At 36.1% G+C, this 17,160-nt stretch overlaps 1 protein-coding gene across 1 annotated transcript in view; it reads left to right on the top strand.

Moving 5' to 3' along the window:
• The window catches only part of LOC134812295 (obg-like ATPase 1), an 86,980-nt gene extending 70,357 nt beyond the window's left edge, over positions 1–16,623 (top strand). The window contains exons 6-9 of the mRNA XM_063819675.1: positions 12,971–13,147; positions 15,542–15,736; positions 16,063–16,213; positions 16,454–16,623. Coding sequence (XP_063675745.1) covers positions 12,971–13,147; positions 15,542–15,736; positions 16,063–16,213; positions 16,454–16,545 — 615 coding nt within the window. The 3' untranslated portion in view covers positions 16,546–16,623. The remainder of the gene's footprint in view (positions 1–12,970; positions 13,148–15,541; positions 15,737–16,062; positions 16,214–16,453) is intronic.
• Positions 16,624–17,160: the final 537 nt, after the last annotated feature.

Here is a 17,160-nt window from a genome sequence, read left to right as displayed (position 1 = left end):
ACCATCTTAGTATATATCAAACACACACATTGAAGTCTATTAACTATAGAATGGGCTATTAACTATTATAGCCTGTACTATTAACTATAGTACACCATCTTAGTTGCTAAATCAGTTGCTAATTTCTGATTTTATTCATAATTGTGATCAAGACTAATGCATTGTACCAGATTTGATTTATTTCACATCAATAAATTTGTGTGTCTACCTTGTTTAAGTGTTATCTATCTAATTTTGAAAAGAATTCTACTATTTAGAGCCAGGATCAGGATGAAAAATGATGAAAAATTCGAGTGGAATGAGAGACTGTTTGATGCGTCACTCCGTAACAGTCACTCCGTAACAATCCCCAAAATTTTTGAAGCCTCAAATTTTTTATTCCTTAGGCAATACAAACTTTTTCTTGATTAATTATTGAAGGAAAATGTCTGAAAAGTGCCTGGAAGCCGTCAAAATGCAACTTTCAAGAATATCTGAGATAAAAATTAGGTCAGAATATGGGTGTACCAAAATCTGAAAATTTATCTAGTCACTCCGTAACGAAATTTCGACTTTTAATTACTCAAAAACGGATTGATTTCTCACTATTTTCTTTGGCAGATATGTAAATCGTAGGTTTGAAAAGCCTTAGAAACAAAATTTAACCAATAATGAACCTGTTTTCTTGGACATTTTTCGGAAAAAATGGGTAAAATTGTCACACCGTAACATTCTATAGTTTTGAAATATGCCCATAGACAGTTATACCTTACACAAGCCAACCAGGAAGCCTACCTTGTACAGAAGAGTTTATACCAAAAGGATAAAATATCTTTATCAAGCGGATCTTGTAGACCTTTCAAGTCTCCAACATGACAATGATGGATACAAGTGGATAATAGTCATCATAGACACTTTTAGTAAAAAAGCATGGGGTTTCAAGATGAAAAACAAGAGTGCAAACTCAATAGTTGGAGTTATGAAACCATTTTTTCGCCTACACACCCCTGAAAAGATTCAATTCGATCAAGGTTCTGAGTTTTACAATGCTGCCTTTCTCAAACTGCTTAAGAAGTATAAAATCAAACACTACAGTGTCTATAGTGAACAAAAAGCTGCAATCATTGAGCGATTTTGCAGAACTCTAAAAACTCGAATGTTTAGATATTTCACTGCTCGAGGGTCTCACAGGTGGATTGACATTTTACAGGATCTTATCGATGGTTATAACAAAACCAAACATAGCTCCACATTATTCGCTCCAAACAATGTAAGTATAGCTAATGAGAGGGAAGTTAGGCAGAATCTTTTTCCCAGAGTTGTAAAGGAGAAAAAGCACACCAAAGCATTATTAAAAGTGGGCGACTCTGTTAGAATAACTAGAAAGAAGGGTATCTTTCAAAAAGGTTATGAAATGACATTTTCATATGAAATCTTTGAAGTAAGTAAAGTGAAAACTACATATCCTGTTACATATGGATTGAAGGACTATAAAGGCGAGGAAATTAAGGGTTCATTTTACACCAGTGAAATTCAATTGGTTGACAAATCTGATGGTATATGGCCAATAGAGAGGATTGTTAGCACTCGTAAAAGAAACGGACAGAGTGAATACCTTGTGAAATTTCTAGGATATCCTAGCGAAGCAAACAGTTGGATAGCCCAGCAAGATCTCTTCAACACATAAATCATGCCTGTGAAATTCCTTGCTTCCCACAACTGCATCATTTTCGGACCCTCTCGGGCAGGGAAAACACAGTTCATGCTAGAGGTAATAAGACAAAAGCTAGTACATCCGATGCCTAAAAATATATATTACATGTATAGCATTGAACAAGACTTTATGAAAACATGGAATGAAACTGAAGAACAAGCAATTACTTTTATCCAAGGTCTTGATTTTGATAAAATGAACACTTCAGAACCCAGTCTCCTTGTGGTGGATGACTTGATCTTAAGCGGAGATAACAAGGAAATGGCGAACTGCTTCATTCTCGGTTCTCATCACCATTCAATCTCCACTTTCTTCATAACGCAGAACTTATTTCCAAACTGTCCATTGTTCAGGATGATGAGCTCAAATGCACATTATTTTGTGCTTTTCAATAGTCAGCGTCATTTCAGACAAGTGAACACGTTGGCAAGGCAGATTTTCTGTGGAAAGGATTTAAAGAGAATAACCAATGCCTATTTAAGGAGTTCAAAGCAACCCAGAGGATTTATTGTTTTGAGTTTTGCCCCTGAACTTCCCGAAGAATTAACAGTGCTAACAGACTGGTGGCAATGGTTTCCAAGCGTTTATCTGTGAAACAAGCCAATTCATTGAGACAACACCGCTACATTTTAGAAAAACTATCATCAAGTAGTAGAAAAAACAGACTCAAGATTTTACAGAATGCTCCATCTGAATTATTTAAAGTTCTCAATATGATATTCAAACTTCTAGCTGATGAAAAGTTACACCTTTCAAGTCACCAAGACAAAAAAATTGTGAAGCATAGAAGACTTATTCGATCCACGAGTGGTCTTAAGGGTACGCATATAAAAAGGAAATTTTCTGGACAAAGTGGTGGTACACTATCATCTATTCTGTCTACAGTTTTACCTGTTATTGCTGGACTAGTTCAATCGATTCTTTAAATGGCAAGATTTATCTTGGCTCCTAGAGATGGTGTGTCAAACAATGGTGAAGATGTATTTGTGCTCCTTCCAACAGAAGGACTCAGTGAGCCAAATAAAAGTATTGAACTACCATCGGGTCTTGTTCCAAGATTAGACAATGTTCATAATGCAGAGTCAAAGAAGATTTTGGACAAACTTATGATGAAAATTGCCAAAGCCAACATTGCACGGAACAAGGATGGGTTGGTAACGGTTGGAAGTAGAGTAATGGACACTAATTTTGATGATTTTGTTTTAGATTGTTGTAATGGAGAGTTTTCTAAATGTTATGAAGAAATGTATTGTTTACTTCGTAAAAATGGTATTACATTTTAAACACCCGAGTATCAATTGTCTATAAAAGCAGTAAAATTTGTGTGCATCCAATGAATAAGATGGAGAGTATACGCAAGATTGTTATTATTGGAGGCCAAGATGGGAATCCATCACGCTTTATTTCGCAACTTGAGCCTGTCAAACTTACTGAAGACTGTGAAATGGCTTTAACTTCTTTATACCATGGTGAGGTGTACAACATTCACGATGGAAATAATAAAGTTTATTTTTATCATACATCTCGTGAGCTCTCTATGGAGGCATTGAAACATAAAAAGGGGAAATCTGAAACTCTAATACCTAGCGCAATGTCTAATACATTGACGGATTTGCAATTACCTGAACCTTCAATGGTAATTGTTCCTGAAGGAAGCTACAGCTCAGTATTTACAATGTGTTGGGTGATTTCCAACTTGATAAGAGAAAAGCTACAACTTGCAAAGAAGAGAGATGCAATGCTTGCCACTACAGACAAGCAATATAGTATTATCAATATCGAAATCACTAATCTATACCTGGTTATAGAGGGGGTAAAGGACACTCCTTGGACGCTCATGGGAGTGCATGAAGATCAGTATTCAGATAGATTTACGATAAATGATAACGACTTTCACTGCAGCGATTTTCCTGGATTTGTTTATGCAAACATTATTGAGAATTCCTACATAAATGGTAAATTGTCCCGAAACCTGGGTATGGTACCGATTAAAACTGCGCCTCAGTGGTCACTCTATGAACCAACACACCCAGACTATGTGCCAATCAACATAAAGCAATTTTCAACAATTTTGATCGAACTTCGAGATATAAAAGGACAGTTCATCAAGTTCAACCCGAATTTCAAGACTGTTATTTCGCTCAGCATCCGACCTATAAAAAGGTGATAAAATCAGAGCTTGATAATTCTACACAAGTTGCAACCCTGGAAATTTTCAAACCAGAAACTCTAAAAAGTGGAGCATATCGCTCTGTATTCGTGCAAAAGGGTGGTGCTGTTGAAATGGATCGCTACATTTACGGAATGCAAGGTGAGGGATTGGGAAATTGGTTCGGCGCCCTTATGAAACAAGCAATACCTCTGATAAGCAGTGGTATAAAAGGAATAGCCAAGGCTTCAAAACCAATCGCTATAGCTGCTGGAAAAGAGTTAATCACTGCTGGAGCAAAACGTGGAGCTAAAGAGATTACTAAACTTTCCAATCGTATCAATCCAACAGAAATAAAAAATACTGTTGTCCATAGACCCCATAAAAAGAGAAGAAAATCAAAGAAATGGCAAAGTTTGTAAATAGTTCTGAATCTGTTTCATCTTCCTTGCTACTATGGAACGATCGTCCTACACAGGTTTCTATTGAAGAAACTTATGATTTGAAAGTATGGCCAGTTACTAATTTATTCAATGATGGACCCATCAATTTTACTCTCCCTCCCCAACCAAAGGGTCTCCTCACAGATTTGCATATCGTTACCAAGTTAAAACTACAGAAAGATGGTGGGGACTTTCCAAAACCGAATAAGAATGTTTCCATAATAAATAATCTCGCAAACAGTCTCTGGGGCGAAGTTTCTGTAATCTGTTCTGATCGTACGGAGCTATGTCAGAGTATGAAGAACGCCTATGCCTATCAAACATTTTTCAACACCGCTCTAAATTCAGAAAAAAATCGGGAAGATTTTCTTTTGTATAACGAAGCGTTTCTAATGGATGAGGGGGTGTCTAAAAAGTCTGAAGAAGACTTACGATTGTTTTGGAAGTGGGATGAAAGTCATAAGAACGCATTTGATGATATGGTAATTGAAGATATGGAGGGCGGAGAGGATGCGATCGAGACGAAAAAAGAAGCCTTTTGGAATGCTTCATCCCTTCCAAAAGCTTTGTTAATAGAAGCGCAAAGAAGTGTGTTAGCTACCTCGGGATTGTCTGGCGATGAATTGGAGGTGGCTTTGGAAAATTTTATATCCAACACAGTAAATAATTGGATTCCAACTGATGCGAACCCTGCTGCAAGCAAACGCAGTGCTCTGGTCAATCGAGGACAGAGTCTTACTCTAAATTCTAAATTTCAATGCCCTCTGCTTAATACTCTGAAGTGTCTTCCAACCAATATGAAGTTACGGTTAAGTTTAACAAAAAACAAAGATGAGTTTTTGCTTCTTTGTGGTGATGATGTTCATGGTTATAGTATTCTGCTTGAAGATTGCTACATACTTGCAACATACTACAGAGTACGAGATGAAATACACGATCTCATTGAAGAGAGACTTCAGAAAGAGCCTATCCCATATTTCATTTCAAGGCCTGAAATAATAATCAGACCTGTAACACAGCACAGTAAAATTATCAGAATGTCTGATGTTTTCTCTGACACTTTACCTCCATATGCATTTTTTACACTGCAAAAGAGCAGAGATTTTGATGGACGGACAAACACAAATCCATTTATATTCCATGGATTCAAGAAATTTCAATTTTACCGCAATGGTGTGCCATACTTCAATGATCCACTGGAGGTGGGTACTATTGATAAGCTTGGGGATCACAACTATGTATATAGTGACTTTGGAGAATATTTTAGACAGCTTTATCGTACCATTGGAAAGGAGTCTAAGGGAAATTGTCTGATTGATAGCACAAACTTTCATCTGAACTTTATGGTTGGAATGAGTTTTGGTGCTGACAGAAGCAGCTTGACAGAGAGACATTTAAATCTCCAAGAGAAAGCATCGACCTACCTTGAAATTGATCTGGGAATTGAGGATATACCAGAGGATTTAATTCTCATAGTATATGCAGTCTTTGACCGTCAACTTCAAATTGATGCCGATCGTATGGTCAGAATAATCGAGTAATAAAAGCAGCTAGAGATTCATCAGTCTATCATTTCTAGCATATACTTGTCAGTGTTGTTTCTACTTGTGATATGAAGCCTCTATCAACATTGGAAATAAACAGAATCCTTGAAGAAAACAGTGTGACTAAAAAATATTATATTGGAACCTACCCCTCATGTATTGCTCTAAGAACCAAAAAGAAAACATACGCTTTTATTACAAATACTGATGAACACGATAAAACGGGACAGCATTGGAATGCATGGTTTGTTGAAGGAGAAAAGATCTCATTCTTTGACAGCTTTGGACGTGATTGGGAGGATGCTACCCTACCAAAACATTACAGAGACATTGTTGAACCATTTGATCAAATAACTTATAGCACAACTAGAGTACAAGGATGGAATAGCGTTGCATGTGGATTTTTCTGTATTCATTTTCTTTATGTTAAATCTTTGGGTTTAGATTATGAGGATTTTTTAAATGAATATACCAAAGATTTTGAAAAAAATGATAAGATTGTGTATGAATTTTACAAGTCGATTCAGTAGAGTTGTGTTTTAATTGTTCCAGAGATTCAAATAAAAAAATGGATATATAAACAGGAGAAGTGGGAAACAGCTTCATTTCTTAAAATTCATAATGGACTTTGCTGCTCCTCTCTTTTTGCTGTCAATGTATGGACACTACTCAAAAAATGGAAGCAGATGCTCAAAGTGCAAAGATCGAAGTCATCATAAAAAATTATGCACAAGATCACGATGTCAATACCAGAAAGAACAGGCTTTGTCGATATTGTTTGCAAGAAAATAGAAAAAGACATATTTGCCCTGGAAAATATATTTATGAATTTATTATGGAATCCTTTTTCAAGCGTGTTTTCTTGGACACTCAGCCATGTTGTTACCTGGACCTCTACCACAACTGCAAGTTAACTATTGCTCAAGAACATCTCTTTGCAAACTGTAGCAATATGGACTCGATTTTATATCAAAATCTACTCTATTATATTTACGACTATGAGTTTTAAAAACAGTTGAATCTGTTGACACTGCTCACTTCTTGATCAGCACTTTAGAATCGGCAGCTATGAACTATTTTCATGATGTATACTTGGGGTTTCTTGCTGAGCAGATTGCTCGACAATGTGAACAAATGTCTGTTCTCAAGTGCTCAGCGTGTGAATCAAAAATAAAAAGCCCTCTGTTACACATTTGTCATCAACGTGGACTTTTAGAGAAACTGCAAATTCACTTTGAGGAAGTAAGAGGACCCATGTTAACGGACATAGAAGTTTATTACGATCAGGTGCAAGAGCTTTTACCTCACTGTGATGACCCTTTGAAAGACAAAAATAATTATATCAACGCTGGTCGGTTGTGGTTGCAAATGTGTTCAGCAGAAATTGTATTCTACGGACGGTACATTAACGAATTCAACCATTCATTCATAGACAGAGCTTTTAAGAAAGTGAAAAAAGATGGGGTTGCAAGAATCTGAACGGAACATTGGATATCGCCTCATGAATTTGCGCCGATACTTCCCCAGTCGCTCAAGACATGTTAATCCTAGTAATGAGTTCCCTTTCACATGATAATCACATGTCGCATTCAATAAAGGCTCTGTCGTGAAAACATTGTGTCACTTCTAAAATATGAACTTTGAATTCGTTATCGCAGCTAATGAGGGTTTCACTACTCAGAATGGAGGATTTATACTCAGAGAACTCACTCTCATATTTCCCAATGAGCAGGAACAGCATTTTCAATTTAAGAATCCAGAGACCATGTACCTGAATCCGGATGAGATGAAAATAGCAAAGTTCTCTCAGCGACATTTGAATGGTTTTTCACCAACCGATAACGAGAGTTGTTGTCTCCCTGCAGCGGTATATCCTAAAATACTTGAAGAGATACAGCATTGTAGAATTTACTGCGCAGGGGAAAATGAACGTTGTTTCTTTGCTAGAAACCTACCAGATACTGAAGTTATTGATGTTTATTCTCTGTTTGACTTCAATTACCCAACACAACTCGATAATCCGAGCTGTTTTAAGTTACATCGCTACAGATACTGTTCTCTTGCAAAAGCTAGATATTTGACTCAAAGACTTGATGGATTTAGATTATGAATTAAACACTAACTTGCTCTTTTGAACTAACGCATGTGAAATATTACATTTTATTTTATGATGTGTACTTGATATTTGTTTAGCTTCATCATTAAACACTGTGTATCACTTGTTTGTTTTCTAAACTTGGTATACTAACGTTACAGTGAACTATAATTATCATAGTTTTATCCTTCTAGACTTCTACTCTGATAGAGTGAAACTAGCACCTAGTGTATAATTACAGATTGGACATGAAAAGGTCTCTAACTCTAAGATCATCGCTGTACGTTACATAACACATTTTAGTGGGAGTCCCCACATACATTTGACACGGGTGGAGAGAATGCTCTCCTGATTCCGTCTTTTCTTGAGAGCCAACCCCAATCTGTGATATAGCTGACTCATGACACTGGAGATGGGCTTAGATCTCTCTTAACGAGTCGTTAGCATCAACCATATCACAGCAATTTTTAAATATTTTTGAGTTTTGTAAACGCAAACTATGATTAACAGAGGTGTGTCCTCAGACCTCTCCTCTGATAGAGAGTGAGGACAGCACTTAGTACTTCAGTATATTAGAGATGGATATAGAGAAGGTCTCTAACATCATCGCTGTACGTAACATAACTCATTTTAGTGGGAGTCCCCACATACATTGACACGGGTGGAGAAAATGCTCTCCTGATTCCGTCTTTTCTTGAGAGCCAACCCCAATTTGTGATATAGCTAACTCATGACACTGGAGATGGGCTTAGATCTCTCTTAACGAGCCGTTAGCATCAACCATATCACAGCAATTTTTAAATATGTTTGAGTTTTGTAAACGTAAATATTTAAGCTTCAAGTATCAACAATTTTGCTGTAGCATAGGGCTGATAGATTGATATGAGCAACATATGACATTTTTAACCTTTTGGAAGGTTAGAAAGATAAAATCTAGCTGAATTGTAGATAAATAAGATATAAAATAGTTAGAATATAAGTTTATAGGTGAGGTGTAAGTTGGGTTTATCAGAGCTTTATACTGCTGAGCTCGCAAACAACTCACAACTTACTCACTTGTACTTCAACTTGATCAGCTCTCATCAATCATTCGAGTGATCTGCATCAATAATGAACTCTCGTTTGTGTCGTACTATCATCTTTCTCCACTGCTTGCGGTCACTAGCCAGCTCGTTCGCTCCTTCTAGATTTATATTTGTGTTTACTGAAAACACTGCAGTTTCCTGAAAACACTGCAGCATCCTGAAAACGCTGTAGCACACAACTCCTTCTCGTATGAATTTATTTGAAATAAAAACTTGTAAAAATATGAGTTATCTGTATTAGAATTCTTAGAGCAAAAATTATTATCATTGCAAGAACTCCTTGTCCGGTGAATTTGTAAAAACTTATGAAATAGATCAACTCACGTAAAGTTAATGTTTTAGTTTTAACAAAATCTAGAGAAGTTAATGGTTAAGAAAGCTATGGCTATGTCCTCAAACTTCTCCACTCTTCTGATAAAGAGGTAAGAAGAGCTTCCACTGCAACATATAGAGATCTGAGAGGGAGAGAGAGAGAGTAGGTCCCTAAAGATCATCAACTCGTTAGAGGTCTTTAAGATCGGCAGCTCTGCGTAGAATGGAGCAAATAAGAAATGTGGGAGGGAGGGAAAGAGCCCTCTATTTATATTGAATTTTAGTGTACCTCAGTACGACGTTATCATAGCTTAACTCTATAGGGTGTGTTAAGTTTGATCTGTGACGAAATTATCATGGGCTAACACGCTATTCCACATGAAATAATGTGCTATACAGCAAGGAATATGCTCACGTGATTACTATAGTAGGCACTGAGTGGATGCTTCTGATGATCTAATATCAACTATCAAAGTTACCCATCCGGGTTCAACATGAAATAACGACTCATATACATTCGAAGGGTGGATTCCTCTACTTGCTTCATATGTATAATTCCATACAATAAGAACTTTGAAAGCTATTAGCTTCAATGGGTAATATTTATCTTACAAACACATGTACCATGCTCTGAACGATTCTTAAAGACCCAAATAAATTATTCATTATATCATAAACCTGGGGAACTGTACAAAATTTAGCACTCAACGTACTCAACGTACTCAAATTACCCACAGCACTTGCGGAACGGCGACCGCTACTGGTTTAATTAAGTGACGAGAACTTTACTTATATCATACCAAACAAGTGACGAGGACTTTACTTATATTATATCTACTAATATAAACATTACCATCTTGAGGATGAACTGATCAATCTTTACTGGTTGGATAATGGATATAGAGAAGAGGATTGAATTCAAAATCTCACTACAAAATCTCACAAATCCATACTAGGATTGGCTCCAACTTATCTGCAAGATATGTTCGGATTTATGTTTGGTGTAGGTAGCCTCTCTGTAGTAGCTTCTAAGATGTACAATCAATTTGCTAATTCTTTGAAATCATTAAAGCTCTTCTAAAAACTTTGTCGAAAAACTATTCAAGTCATATTTGGTGAAAGACCTTCAATTTAAAAAATATAACCTCATCGAATATTTTGAAATGGCCACAACCCATTTAAATATTTTAGTTTCTCTTATTCCGTCACATCTTACTATACATTTCTAACAAAGTAATCGTATAGTATCAATTAAACCAATTCAGTATCAACAAACCACGATAAACTATGTAGAAGATAAGAGGTATGTCACAAATAGAGCCGACTCTAGAGGAAAAAGCATATGATAAAAACGATAGGAAATAGTATGAATGGGTACTCCACATCAAAGAGAATACATGAAAACATAGTTAGTAATCAAATTACACATCAAAAAGATAACCAAATAGGGTGAAAAGGAGTTTCGAAATGCGACAATAATACTGAAAAACAACCTAGGTATTCTTGTGACAATATGACAGTATTTGCTTTAGCGCTCGATTTTCATACCACGGTGTAAATATTCGAAAATATGCGCGGCGCACCTAAAATTTTGGTTCCATTAAACATGAATTTTTTGGTCAAAATTATATTAAATATACTTTAATTAATTGTTATTACAAGATATAAGTTTAAAAATTTTCAAAATATAGCATATAAGTACCAAAAATAAATTGCGCGCAAAAAAGTCAAAATTTTTACCACTTTTTTGGATTTTTACCTCAGAACAAATAGAGGGATTTGTTTTATTTTTACACAATCTTGTGCGGCTGTCTTTTAGCTATCTTCATGCAAGTTTTGCCGACATACCAACAAAATTAACTTGCTCAAAATATCAAAAAACATGGTTTTTTGGCCTATTTTTGGCCCAAAAATCGGTTTTTTGCAATTTTACCCCAGAACAATCAGTCCAATCATTTTAAAACCACTTTCAATCGATTCTACGGTCAAAAATACGTCTAGTAAGGTGTATCTGGGGTCCCTAGCGTATCGAGCAGACAATGCCCGTAAGAGCCTCTACTACAACAATCACCCTGCTGTTGAATAGAAAGGAACCTCATAAGTTGTCACTAAAAATGTAATAATGAGTTTGTCACTGGCGAAAAGGTGCATTCCTGATAACAGCGGAAAATCACCTAAGCTGTTGTACGTTGTTACACTTGATTCTGATATCTGGCTCTTCTTTCTTAGACTGTGGAGGGCATGATTATTAACGATAAATTACCTCACTCTGAATATTTATGGCATATACTTAACTTTTAACGTCAAGGAAAAGACACTTCGAGTCATCGTTCTATGATTAAGGGGGCCGGGGGGGTCTTCATCAAAATTCTCTCGAAATTGATTTTATAGTTGTTTCTGATAGAGGGGAGTGATATCTATCAGCTGCTTTTGGTCCCATGGAAAAATATTGTTCCTAGCCAAAATTATCGCCAGTCAAAGGTCAGCGCTCATGTGTAATTGTATTGCGCGAGCGATTTTCAATCACGCGCCCTGAAAATCGAGTCTAAAAATCTATCTTCTCCTACATTTTTTGAGCAATCACCCTGAAACTTTCAGGATATGTTCTAGGGATTATTTAGAAGATATCTGTCGAGCCGAATTTTGAGATAGGCCTTAGAAGATTTTTTATTCAATTTTGAAAATCTTGGACCTGGAAAAATCGTAAAAAAATGAGGTCCAAGATTTTCAAAATTGAATAAAAAATCTTCTAAGGCCTATCTCAAAATTCGGCTCGACAGATATCTTCTAAATGATCCCTAGAACATATCCTGAAAGTTTCAGGGTGATTGCTCAAAAAATGTAGGAGAAGATAGATTTTTAGACTCGATTTTCAGGGCGCGCGATTGAAAATCGCTCGCGCAATACAATTACACAAGAGCGCTGACCTTTGACTGGCGATAATTTTGGCTAGGAACAATATTTTTCCATGGGACCAAAAGCAGCTGATAGATATCACTCCCCTCTATCAGAAACAACTATAAAATCAATTTCGAGAGAATTTTGATGAAGACCCCCCCCCGGCCCCCTTAATAGGTCAAAATTTGTTTGTATTTAATGAGAATCAGCACTAATAATGTTTAAAATTTTTTTTTGAAATGATGAACATGTTTATGTCATAAGATTTGATCTAATTCCGTATTTTAAACCTCAGATTATTCTTAAGATAGGGAAATCTTAATTAAGGAGTGATAATTCCGCAGAGTGTCAAAATTCCATGCGCTCAAATGATTCTAATAAACATGTCATTATTCATCAATGTATTTGTAATATGATATATCACTCAATAAAATCTGATGTTATATCATTCAGAGAGGTTGATAGGGCCTGTCGTGATATAATGGATCGCTTAGGTTCCACCAGGATCTGGTAGTCCTCATAATTACTTGTGAATGTGAGTGTAAGTGTACTATAATGTGTATTTCTAATTACCCCCTATAGCACCTAAGATTCTTAAGGAGTTGTGTGAGATGACGATACACAGAGGCCGCAGAATTATTAGGACTACCAGATCCTGGTGGAACCTAAGCGAACCATGATACCACGACACATGCTAGAGGTGTGAATGTGATGAATAATTTAGTAAAATACCAAAAAATTAAATCTTCAGGCGCGTGAGTTGCTGCAAGAAGGAAAGCTTATTCGAAAGTGCACGTGGGCAAACAAAGAGATTGAAGCCCTGAACAAACATCTACTGTTGACTAGCAAACCTGTTATCTATCTTATCAACATGGGCGAGAAGGATTACATCAAGAAGAAGGGAAAATGGCTGATGAAAATCAAACAGGTACGTTTTTTTAAATACTGTCAATTCAACTATCGATCTGCCAAGAGTGACATTGCAAGTCTGTCTTACATCATCTTAATGTATGTACGTAAGTTATAATATTATTGAATATGGACAGATTAGATAAAACTAACGCTAGATTAACTGCACGTGCAGTCAACATTACCACTAAATTTTAAATTTAAATAATTAACGCATGCTTCGAACAACATTCTGAAACTAACATTATATCAAATAACAACATCTACACTGTATTAACACGTAATGTAACCTGATATCGCGGACAGTGCCAGGTAGTAACCAGTAACCACCTTTACCACCGCATTTCCTAATCTAGATCTAACGATGCCATATTTATTTCTTAATCCCCGGTTCAATACACACAACATTCAAGTTTAATTTAAATGCGACAAACTGACAATGTCTGCATTATCTAATATGCAATATGCAGGCCACTTTCGATTATGAAGGTATGTAACAGCTATGGCGGAAGGAAAAAATCTTCTTGTTTTATTTGATCGTCCAGAAAGTTAATATTCAATATCTTATTTCAACCTATCTCAAACAAGTAAACGTTCAATATATACATGCGATGCGCTAACAGTGATACGTTGTTTGTAATATTTTTGGTATTATAATGTTTGGTATATTATAATTTTTGATTTAACTGAGGGTCTACTAAATAAAAAGGAATTTATCGGTACAATAGCGTTAAACAGGGAATGCAACAATATGGAATAGTTAGTTTGACCCTAATGAATGTAACAGAATGTATACCGACCAGTAGTACATTACAATAGAGTATTTCAGGAGAATAATGCGGTTTTTATTACAACTTTATTCCTTTCTACTTCCTTAACGTGGTCATTGCTAGGTCGGTTAGATAAAGAACTTCTCGCCTTTTCTTGAAAATTTAAAACACTCTTAATTAAACTACTGAAATAATCGAGAATATTGCAATAAGGGAAATACATAATAACAAAATATTTCAATTCAATTCAAAACGAAACAACTGTGGCTAATACAAGGTATTTGATTTTATACAGGGAACAGCTGCTAAGGATATAATTCAACTTCAAGTTATCGAATTACGAAAACGGACCACTTTCGCCATTTTATCTTTTTGGCAACATTCCCAACATTATTTGCTTGATAAATTAATTATTTAAAGCAATATTTTGCGTCACATAGCCTAGTTCCGAATTTAAAAAGATAAAAGTAGAAACTACCCTGGTTGGCGGTAACTCGTGACATCTTGATGTAGAAGTGCCATTTCAGATAACGTAATACGTGTATGGAAGTTAAGATACTATTCATAATCGTGGGGCGGCGAGAAATAATTTAGTTTTCGCTGACTAGCTTCCCTGTCTTAATTTTTTTGATGTCAAAAACTTCAACTCGGATTAGGAACCGACCGGTACCGGTCCGGTTTAAAATGTGCTTGGCCGGATATCAACCGGAATTTTAAGAATTTGCAGGAAAAATTATATTTTTTGAAAATTTGATTTCGGTAGTACTCAGGTAACATTCCGGGTCCTCACAGTCTGATCTCGAGACCTGAAAGCATGTCTCGAGATCATATCTGATGCCGGATAAAAACATACATGCTACTCCTTAGTATAGTATCACAGGGTCCAATGACATGAGGTTTTGAAATCGGAAATTTCAAACCGTTTAGGATACATTTTTCTGACGTCTAGCAACCAGCGGTCGGAAATTTTAAACTTCTTAGTAAAATTTCAATTCTCCTGATCGGTTCCTGTCTGGCAAATAGGAAAATATATTGAAATCCGACTGTTTCTGGTCCAGCAGCCAAATCCCTAGACCGGTAGTCGGTTCATAGTCGTTTGTGATTATATAAAATGTAGTATGTGGCTGATATATCGTACTCTACAATCTAGGACTAGATCTATAAAACGGAGTACGAGTTACCGGGACAGCCTCTTGTTTCTCCACAAAGTCTCCAATTGTGCTAACTTACAATGGAGGCTGAGGTCAGCTTAAAACCAACTTATAATGATAAATTGAATAATTCAGCTCCCATTAAGATAACATTCACACATTCGCACATAGTTGAACGGCATACGAAAAGTGGAAAACAAACGAACGAATAAACTTCTAGTTCTTAAGGATCATCGTTTGAGATCGGAGATTTCAAAACTTTTAGGAAAAAACTGACATTTAATCAGAGGTCGGAAATTTCAAAACGTTACAGATTAATTTTATAACTATTGAAAATTTTATTTCGGGTAATCGGCTAACATCCCGGTTCCTTCGGTTTGAATTTCGGGGCAGAATAAGATGAGGAGGGGGGGGGGGGCAACCATATTAAAGTATATTAAAACTAGGATCATTGTTCATGTTATTGTTTACCACCTATTATTTACACTTCAGTATCTGGACGCCAACGACCCCGGAGCCACAATGATCCCTTTCTCTGGAGCTCTCGAGCAGAGGTTATTGGACGAACCGGAAAACGCCAAAACCTTTTTAGAGGAAAACAAAACACAGTCTAACTTGAGCAAGATAATCGTCACCGGATTCAAAGCTCTCGGATTGCAGTACTTCTTCACTGTGGGAGAGGATGAGGTATTTATAGATGCTAACGTTTTTATGTGGGTATTTTGGGTTAATTTGATTTTGTATATTGGATTCCATAAATTATTAGGTTATAACATTTAACGGTATTAAAATACATAGAAATTTGTATGTAACTATGACGTGATGCTATTTGTTAAACAATGTGATTTAATCGAGGAATCATGTTATGTTGAATATTAAAAGTTCTAAAGTCAGAATATTCCTGAATTGTCGAATTTTTATCAAATTTTTCAACTAACGAATTTAACTAGAATCATAGTTAGCAAATTAAACCCCGTTAATTTGTATTCCACTGGCATGAACACTGATGACAGGTGCGTGCGTGGACTATACAAAGACACACAAAAGCACCTCAAGCTGCCGGCAAGATCCACGGTGACATGGAGCGAGGGTTTATCAAAGCGGAAGTCTACCAATACGATGACCTCGTCGAACATAAAACTGAGGGAGCGGTCAAAGCAGCAGGTTGGTTTTGCTCGTTTTTAGTGTTCATAGTAAAAAGAAGTAAAGTAGAAGTTAAATTAATTCCTATAAACCAGGTCACGACTCCCCGGAAAATTCCACTAAATAACTGTACATTGCTTTACAACCAAAATCCTAATGCTGGTGTACAAACATAGCTGCTTTACTTTTTATATGCTAAAGTTTTTGTACATGAACTGAGATAAAATAGATAGTCATCAAGTGATCTTGTTTGTTTTACAGGTCGTTATCGAATGGAAGGTAAAAACTACGAGTTCCTGGATGGTGACATAGTCCATATAAAATTCAATGTAACTGATGTGAAAAAGAAATAATTGTTATATGAATTACGGGTTTTAGTACATCTATGGTTTTTTACTGAAATTATTATTTATGTTTTAACTCTGTTGTAAGTGTGGATTTTTATTTCTAATAGTGGTACTCGATAACCGATATTGAAATGATTTTACACAAATTATATGCCAATTTTCAAAGCTTATGGGTCGTTCACATATTACGTAATCAGCCGAGGGGGAGGGGGGTTCCCAAATGATTACGCTAGTGTAATTTTGACACAATAGCTATGTGTCAATTTAAAACTGATTACGGAGGGGGTAAACATTGTAAACATTGTATTGTCCAGAAAGTGATTATGTGAATTTTGAACGACCCCTTACCTTATCGGACTTTAATTGACCGCTGGAGGCGCTAGCATTCATTTCAATGTCCGTTTAAATAAAGTCCGATAAGGTAGTTTAAGTTAAATTAAATACTGATCATGAATGCCTTCGAGCGTTCATTAAAAACCAACATAACGGTTCGCGATTACCACAACAGTATTTAATTTAACTTTAACTACCTTATCGGACTTTAATTCAACGGACATTAAAATGAACACGCTAGCGCCTCCATCCAGAGGTCAATTAATGTCCGTTCAATTAAAAGTCCGA

This window comes from Bolinopsis microptera, chromosome 3 (assembly GCF_026151205.1).
Source record: "Bolinopsis microptera isolate Bmic1 chromosome 3, MBARI_Bmic_1.0, whole genome shotgun sequence".
In the NCBI taxonomy this organism is placed as follows: domain Eukaryota; kingdom Metazoa; phylum Ctenophora; class Tentaculata; order Lobata; family Bolinopsidae; genus Bolinopsis; species Bolinopsis microptera.
This window is presented reverse-complemented; position numbering and strand designations above follow the sequence as displayed.